The sequence below is a fragment of the Arachis ipaensis genome, chromosome B02, assembly GCF_000816755.2.
Source record: "Arachis ipaensis cultivar K30076 chromosome B02, Araip1.1, whole genome shotgun sequence".
Taxonomy (NCBI): Eukaryota; Viridiplantae; Streptophyta; class Magnoliopsida; order Fabales; family Fabaceae; genus Arachis; species Arachis ipaensis.
In genome coordinates this window covers 319,618-327,732 of record NC_029786.2, presented here as the reverse complement: position 1 = coordinate 327,732, position 8,115 = coordinate 319,618, and the positions used below count along the sequence as shown (strand labels likewise).

The 8,115-nt window shown below is 33.9% G+C and overlaps 2 protein-coding genes across 4 annotated transcripts; one reads left to right on the top strand and one right to left on the bottom strand.

Annotated features, from left to right (window-relative positions):
- Positions 919 to 2,808, top strand: LOC107621283. The gene is made up of 2 exons (XM_016323319.2): positions 919 to 1,202; positions 2,407 to 2,808. The coding sequence occupies exons 1-2, from the start codon at positions 1,080 to 1,082 to the stop codon at positions 2,521 to 2,523; spliced, it is 240 nt and encodes a 79-aa protein (XP_016178805.1). The 5' UTR covers positions 919 to 1,079; the 3' UTR covers positions 2,524 to 2,808.
- LOC107621268 (probable serine/threonine-protein kinase At5g41260) lies at positions 3,092 to 7,900 on the bottom strand. Of its 3 annotated transcripts, none has more exons than XM_016323305.2 (11): positions 7,450 to 7,900; positions 6,557 to 6,846; positions 6,236 to 6,456; positions 5,880 to 6,015; positions 5,381 to 5,514; positions 5,198 to 5,303; positions 4,971 to 5,056; positions 4,680 to 4,868; positions 4,416 to 4,571; positions 4,160 to 4,273; positions 3,092 to 3,766 (listed from the first exon to the last, which is right to left on the bottom strand). In XM_016323305.2, exons 2-11 carry the CDS (start codon positions 6,636 to 6,638, stop codon positions 3,512 to 3,514), a joined length of 1,479 nt encoding a protein of 492 aa, XP_016178791.1. In that variant the 5' UTR covers positions 6,639 to 6,846; positions 7,450 to 7,900; the 3' UTR covers positions 3,092 to 3,511. The 3 variants fall into 3 exon arrangements, with proteins under 3 accessions (XP_016178791.1, XP_016178797.1, XP_020970186.1); XM_016323311.2 differs by having other exon boundaries at positions 7,321 to 7,460; XM_021114527.1 differs by lacking the exon at positions 7,450 to 7,900 and adding an exon at positions 7,321 to 7,436 and having other exon boundaries at positions 6,557 to 6,856.

The following is an 8,115-nucleotide window of genomic DNA, read 5'->3' as shown; positions in this document are numbered from 1 at the left end:
CTCTTAAGATAATTTATTTTACTTAAATTTTTTGAAAAAAAAATTATTTTATATGTTAAATTATATTTCAACTTTTACTTCTAAGCATACATTTTAACAAATATATTCTAAACAAAAAAAACATATATTTTACTATAGAACTCTTTTAAAATTATTTTATTTATTTTAAATTTTAAATCATAAACTATAAATTTTTAATCTTTTATTATAAATTATAAACATTAAACTCTAAAATTAATTACACATACTTTCTCTTGTAATATAATAAAGTCACCAAAGCAACTATAATATAAATAAACGGTAAATAAAATTCAATAATTCCATTAAAAAGTCTTAAATCCAGAAGGTACATAAAACAAAAAGTTATTAAATAAAGAGTGAATATTCGATTCGATTTTTTACAATGATTTCGAAAGGACAATGAGATTTTTGACAAAAAAAATATTTAATTTGATTCTTGATCTTTGTTTTTTTGGGATTGATTAGCTATGTGTAAAAATTTTTTTTGGCACAAAGCCTAATCAATACGATAAAAATAAAGTTTAGAAATTGGAATGAGTATTTTTTTTTGAGAAAAGGATAAATAGGTTCCTGGTCTTTTGTTCTGCGGATATTTTCGTTCTTGACCATTGAAAAATACTTTTAAGTCTTTGACCTCCACAAAACTTGGACGGATCAGTTCCTGACGGAGACATTTGGACAGATCAGTCCTGACGGATGCATTTGGACGGAGGGACTGATCCGTCTAAATTTTGTGAAAGTGAAGAACTTAAAAGTATTTTTTAATAGTCAAGGACAAAAATACCTGCGGGACAAAAGTCAGGACCTATTTATTTATTTATTTATTTTTTCCAAAACCTAATTGTCTTTTAAAATAATTGTCGAGGGCTATTTAGAATTTTTTCATTTAAATAAATATATTATCTTCTTCGTTTTTACTTTGATAGTGGTAATGGCAACAAACAAACAATAACGAATAACCCAAGTGCCGAACCTGGAACAGAGTTTGAAGCTTGAAGCTTGAAGTTAGAGAGAAGCGAAGAAGATAATCGCATTGGATCTGATCAAATTGAAGAAAAATGAGTTTGTTGAGTCCAAAAACGGAGAAGCTGGTGAAAAGGGTAACCATTGTTGCAACCGTCACCGCTTCCTATTTCCTCTTGACCGCTGATTATGGCCCTCAGCCTAACGCTCTCGACCCTGTGTGTAATCTCTCTCTTTCTCTGATTCAAAAGCTTTAATCTTTACCCTTTTCTTCTTTATTGTTATTATTATTGGATAGATGTTCTAGTTTTTCCCATACTTCTCAGTTGATTTTCTGGTTTATGGGCTATTACTTATTAGTTGCAAGTTTCATGGCTGCAATTTGGAATTTTTTTTTTGTCTCAAACAAAGGTCAAGTTAGGTCATCTAATTTGGTGTTGGTTATACCTATTGGATGAATGCTGGTTTCAATTTGAAACTTTATTCAAAATCTACTGGTGAATTGGGGGTTGGACCACCATGATTATTCTACTGGTGCATGGTTCCCTTCTCAAAAACTATTCAAATAATCAAATATCAATACTTTCATTTTTGCAAGTACATGCAATTGCTTGTGGATGAGCTGTAAAATGTTGCACTAATAACTAACTTTGTATATTAGAAACTATGGCCTTGCAATAGAGATAAGTATGTGCCTTTTCTAGTTAGAATGCTGTTTCTAGAACCTCTATTCTGGTTGTACTCTGAAAATTAACTTCCTCATTTGAGTTCACCTTCTCAAGTATCACTGAATAAACCTTGTTAATAGAGTGCATAGTTTGAGCCCTTGATGCTTATGTGCTTCACTGGCAGGAGTGCCTGAATGTCAATACATCAATCTACTGCCACTGGGTTATCAAAACCCAAAAGCTTCAGAAAATGTTTGACTTACAGTTTTATTAAGAGCATCTGTTAGTCTTATTATTTAAGTTTATGTCATCTTCTCTATACTAGATTCTGCCTCACAATTTTATTTGTTATTAGTCTTACTTGTTACTTGTCTGGTCATACCCAAAAGAGTTCAGCAATCTCATCTCTACTACACTTATTTGTTTGGTAGAGGTGTAAAAATGGGATGAAGTTTTCATGGATGAATTCGATACATGAAAGTGTCCACCTGAATTTTATTCCGCAACCAAACCTATCCTTATTAGTAATTCACTAGTCAACATTCACTATCATAGTCCATAGATATGGCTATATAAAACGTTTGATGCATCTATAACAGCAGAATAACTTGTTTTCAATATATTTGAATGAGAATACTGTTTTATTTTATTTAGTTTTAAGCCTTTTTGTCAAGTTGAAGATGATTTAGTTGAAATGCTAATTCCTAAGGATTATTTCCCTCTTGTTTCTGATGGAATGGTTTCTTAATGGCAGGTTAAGAAGCAAATACTTTCAGCTCAGAGTACCGTGAAGGAGTACATTTTCGGATCAAAGAGAGAGTCTCAAGAAAATAACCTGGCGAAATTGGACAGCGGCAAGGAGAATCCATGAACTCATCTTCATACTATGATCATAACATTTGATTCATCTTGATGAGTGAAGGTTTTCTTTTTAGCCATTTGCATATGTGAATTAATGTTGTCTAATAGAATGGTTGAATGACGAGAAATGTTTGTTATACTCATTTTACATGAGAAGTGTGCCCACTCAAGTTCAGTACCAATGGCATAAATGACAGAGTAGCATCATTGTCAGTTTTTCCATTGCTATACTCTTCCCAACGTCCATTTTCTTACTTTAATTATGTATTGATATGTTTCGTTTATCTTTTGTTAACTTTCCTCCCCTTTTATTTGGATCCTGTGGCCTGTCATATAAAATGATGCATTCACAAGTGTATATTTTCGTTATGAACCAACCTTCATATTGTGTAAAGTGAGCAAATAGCTCTCATCATTATTGAATGAGCAGCATATCCAACATTATGATACCTTAAGTATGATGAAACTTGCAAATATCATAGGTTTTTTTCTTCCCATTTTTTACTTCTCATCCAACCCTTTCTTTTTTTTCATTCAATCAAAAGCATTGATGTCACAAGCTTCAAGGCACCAACAAATGAACACAATATCTTGGCATTCCAACAAAAAATAATGAAAATACAAGGCCATGATCAACAAAGCTATTCACTTTTCACACTTTCAACCTTTTATAAAATAGAAAAAAAAAAATTTGAAAAATTTTGCCAGAAGTAAGGAGCCATGCTTCAATGAATCAAATCATAAACTAAATTGAACATCCTAACCAACCCAACAAAAAAGGGGGAAGGGGTGTGTCATAACCAACACTCATCCAATCCAATCACTGTTCCTTGAAGTAGTAGTCTTAAAAAAACACATTCAACTTTGTTGTTGTGGATCTATGGTGTAATCAAAGATGAAATCTTTGTAATAATTAATCTTGTGGGGGTGGTGGTTGTCATCATCATCATGCAGAACATAAATCAGCAAGAAAGGTTTGTCTCTGTACAAAGCCTTATTCACTTTTGTTTAGCATTTGAACTCCTCTTAGCTTCAAGTGTTGTAGCTTCTTTAATTGCTACTTGTGCTTCATTCTCCATTCCAAGTCCTCCAAGTGCAACAGATTCAAGATAAAATGCAATGTGCCATACAGGGGAAATCACTCTTGTTTGCACTGCATCGTTCAGTGCTTCCTGATACATGTCGCTAATAAGATAACACAGACTGCGTCGTGCATAGACTGTAGGAGAAACCATCGTTCCGGCATCAATGAACTGTGTATGAACAGTTAAAAAGAATGGATTCAGAAATTCTACCAAAACTATTCCTTTATCAACAAAATATTGATGTGAAACTCTAGTTACCAGAAAGCGGGATATACGACTTGTTTCAGTACTAAATTCAGTACCTTTTGTGATTAAACTATATTTTATAGAGAATTTGCTAAGCAGTGTAGGAAATGGGGAATTCAGTAAATGTACACATGCAAATAAGAGAGAGCCATGGTAACTATGCTCTAGCTAGAAATCTAAAGCATTATTCACAAACATGAAACTTTCATGCTAACTATGAAGGATTAGGATCCAGTTACCTTCGAATTCAGTAAAAAGTAGTGATCTGTATAACATACAAGTGCATGTAAATCATTAAGAGAGCATAAAAACTACCTGCGTGTAGCATTCAATTGCTAGTTTAAAATCTTTCTGCCGGAAAGCAACGTCGCCCTTTTTCTTACAATTCAATGTCTCCTGCATTTGATCAGTCCACATCTGGAATGATAACTGCAGTATCCAAAAAGAGAAAAGCAAACACAAAAGTAAGCATCTTGTCCACTTGTGCATATAAAATGTATATTACATAAATCTTGTAAAAAATTTTAAAAGGAATATAGCAATTAATTAAAACATAATATAGATAAAGAACCTCATTTGCCACTCCTTCATCATCTTTATAGCCAAGTTTTTCCAGAACTTCATGTATGGCAGTCAAGTCCTTTCTTGCACATGCTTCACCAAGTGGAGACAATGAAGCAAAAGTAGCAGCACTATGTGGAATTCCCATCAAGACATCTGAAGGAACCTATAAAGAAAAGATGAGATCTAAATTTTGTTATGAGAAAATAGTAAGGAGTTGTGATATGTTTGTCATTTCAGCATGTTTTATGTGAACATATACTAATAAACAAACCTCTGTTTCCTTTTGAAGAGGAGCCAGTGCAGCCACTAACGATTTCGGATTAGGCCGTTCTCGAGGTTCGTACTGTAAACACCGTGACGCTAACCGCACCAACTCAGTCCCATCATCATCAGAAAATTGCCCTTCCAAACAAGAATCTGTTAGCATCTGAAGATTTCTGTCCCGAATCAAATCAAGGGCCTGCACAAAATTTTACAATACTTATATATGTATGTGTATTAATAATAGTACACAAACATGCTATGTCTTTGTTAGGGAATTCAGCCAGAAGGAATAACTTACATGACTTGGGGGGATATGTTTCCCACTGAGAAGGTCCAGCAAAAGAGTGCCAAAGCTATAAATCACACTTTCCGGTGTTACTCTCCCTATGGAACAAAGAGATATATGAAATATTGCATCACTCAGATCTTGCAAAATATAACTGGTTGTAAATTTAAAATGCAATACAGATTTTCAACTATGCTGAGTTTGAAGCATTAATAGGCCAGACTAAACAACATTCGTACCGGTTCTGAGATACTCCGGAGGGGTAAATGCCAAATTTGTGCTGTAACTTTTCCCATCCCTACTATTTTTCATGAGGCCGAAACTCGAAAGCCTAGGATTACCATCCTGAAAGTTTCTAACATTTTTATCTCAATCTAATTATGTTAGACACATATAAAATAGGCAAGGCACATAAAGCTTACCTCATCAAATAGAACCCGATATGCATTAAGGTCGTGATAGAGTGCTCGCCCTTTACTTGTACAGTACTCTAGAGCTTGTGCAAGATGTAGAACAACTCTTAGCCGCATTGCCCATTTCATGGGTTGTGTTTCCCCTGGTTTAGACACAAGAAATAGAACCACTCTTAAGTCGAATCTATTCATGGCGCCCTTTCTAATGTCATTTGAATTGTATAACAAAAATACTCGCACGTTCTTGGAGCACATTTAATGTGTGCTCAAGAACATTCCTAGCCACTCATTCTTGATGTTTACAGAACTTTTAAACATTATAACTAAAAATAAACTGCACCCATTGGTATCATGTAAATTCCAAATGGAAAATGGTTAGTAAAATGGTGGCTTAGGCACTAATCCTAACAAAACCTTAAACTAAATAAATAAATCATATATTCAAGATATAGTAATAATATTTTCAAATATGACAAGGAGAAAATATATGCATGGAAGGATTGCTTACAATGGAAAAGGTGCTTTGCAAGTGTTTCATTGGGCATATATTCAGCCACAAGCAACCTTTCATCTCCTTCACAACAACAACCAAGCAAATTTGCTAGTCTCTGGTTCCGAAGCTGACCAACCGATCTTGCTTCCTCCTACAGTTGTTGCAAAAACTTGTTTTTAGTAGGTTAAAACAAAAGGGCAAAAAGAAGGTCTACCATCACAACTTGATGGACATTAGCTTCACATAAAAGATGAAGCTGAAAGATGTTATTTATCTACCCTTTGAAAGAAAACTTATTTAGATACAGTCTTAGATCATCAACATGATAATTGAAAACTAAGTTGTGGAGGAAGTCATGGGGAAAGACTTACCAAAAACTGCCGCGAATCAGGCCAAGCATTTCTGTTGAATCGTTTAACGGCAATCCTCATTTGATTCTCCAGCTTCCCTTTATAAACAACATTTGGTGCCTTCTCTCCATGTTCGGATACAATATTCTCAACAGCAAAACCAGAGGTAGCATTCTTAAGTTGCTCTAGAGAAAATTCACAGAACATAGGCCAGTTACTGACCTCACTTGTGTCCTCATTTTCTGGAACAAAAATCAAATAAACATCCATCATAAATCAGAACTTCTTGTCACACAACCAGAACAACACAATCCACTATGGTTATGGTATGATTTTACCCACCGGCATCTGGAGTTTCAGGAACAGATGCCTTAACTTGTGAATTCATACAACATGGAAAGAATCTGGAGCACTGAATCCCCATTCTGATATGCACAAGTCAAACTTGAATTAACAAAAGCTTCTTCCACTTTCAATAATGTGCCTTTTCCAAATGTGTCTAAAAATGGCAAGTCCCCTTCACTCCACCAGAAGTCTAACAAAACCTTATTCGCTGCCTCGAGATACTTCAATCATGGTCTTTAACTTGGTTTTCCTAATCTCATGTAGTAAGATGTTGGAGCTAGAACTGTCTGCAAATCACTTTAAAAGCTCAGTGTAAGTAGAAAGTTAAAAGGGTATACCAAACAACAATGTGATCCTCAATTTAGTACCAAGCCATTACAACAGAATATTCTGTCAATTCTACACTTTATTTTCTGATGCCACTAACTTCATGAACATTTTGTAGGATCAAGTAAGCACAGAAAATATAATTAACCACCAAATAAAACTCCATCAAATCTAAGGCTACTTCATTAAATCAAAAGGACTTTTGGTAGGTGATCTCACATTCTCTCATAACCAAAACTAATAACACCAGCAACCTCAGTTTTTGCATTTAAAGCTAATAAAACATGAGAGACAAACATCACACATGAATATGTAACTTCATTAATCCAAAAATGGTTTAGGTAAAAGTTAAAACACACACACACATGCTGAATACCTAACTTTTTCATAACCATATAAAATAATACTCTACATACTACTATCTTAGCATCTACCTTCTTATCTGATTTCAGAGTCAACTCAGTTACTCAACAACCCCAGAAATGCAACTCAAGTCAAGTCTTCAACATATAAATATACATACACACAGTACTTTTTCATCCTACTTCAAAAAGCTACTTAACCTTTAAGCTTCTTCTAAGTTGAACCACCTTGAGCTGGAAAGAAAAAAGGGAAATGTTGCTCCTTTTTTTCTCTTTTCTCTTATTTTTCTTTGTTGATCAAAGTCAACAGCTTTTACAAGATCCACATTTTGGAAACAAGGACCCTCGTTTTGCAAATTGAAAAGTTTAAGTCTTTTCCTCGATCCAAACAAATCCCAATAACCATTTCTCCTCATAAACTCAGCATTTTCCCGAAATCACCACTTCTTAGTTCCAACTTCCAAACAGATCAAGTAAAAACATTAAACCCTAAAAATGAAAATTTGCTTTTTTTTAATGAGCAAAATCAAATGAGAAACGGAAAAATAATTGGCAGCTAGTTGAGAAACTCGGAGCTGAACTGAAAGATCTGAGGGTTGTGTGTGAAGAGCAGAAGAAAAAGAAAGATGGTGATGGATGATGGAGCTAGCTATATGCTTTTGATTTTTCTAAACAATTATTTTTCTTTTTGTTTTTTTTTTTAAATAAAAAATAGTATAATATAAAAATGTGAAAAAAAAATCAATTATTACCGACATGTCATGAGTGTATGTCATGAGCATATGTTCGAAGATCTGGAATCTGCATGTTATTTAAAACATTTTTTTATTGCATGATTTGTTGGCAAAACACATTGTCTTGTGGACT

What these genes read in the sequence shown, in the direction of transcription:
- LOC107621283 (XM_016323319.2), top strand. Translation starts at nt 1,080, where the DNA reads ATGAGTTTGTTGAGTCCAAAAACGGAGAAGCTGGTGAAAAGGGTAACC. An exon ending in AGCCTAACGCTCTCGACCCT is followed by an intron (nt 1,203 to 2,406) that starts GTGTGTAATCTC and finishes TCTTAATGGCAG; the next exon opens with GTTAAGAAGCAAATACTTTC.
- LOC107621268 (XM_016323305.2), bottom strand. Translation starts at nt 6,638, where the DNA reads ATGGGGATTCAGTGCTCCAGATTCTTTCCATGTTGTATGAATTCACAA. An exon ending in CTCTTCAAAAGGAAACAGAG is followed by an intron (nt 4,572 to 4,679) that starts GTTTGTTTATTA and finishes TTTTCTTTATAG; the next exon opens with GTTCCTTCAGATGTCTTGAT. An exon ending in CAATTGAATGCTACACGCAG is followed by an intron (nt 3,767 to 4,159) that starts GTAGTTTTTATG and finishes GTTCATACACAG; the next exon opens with TTCATTGATGCCGGAACGAT.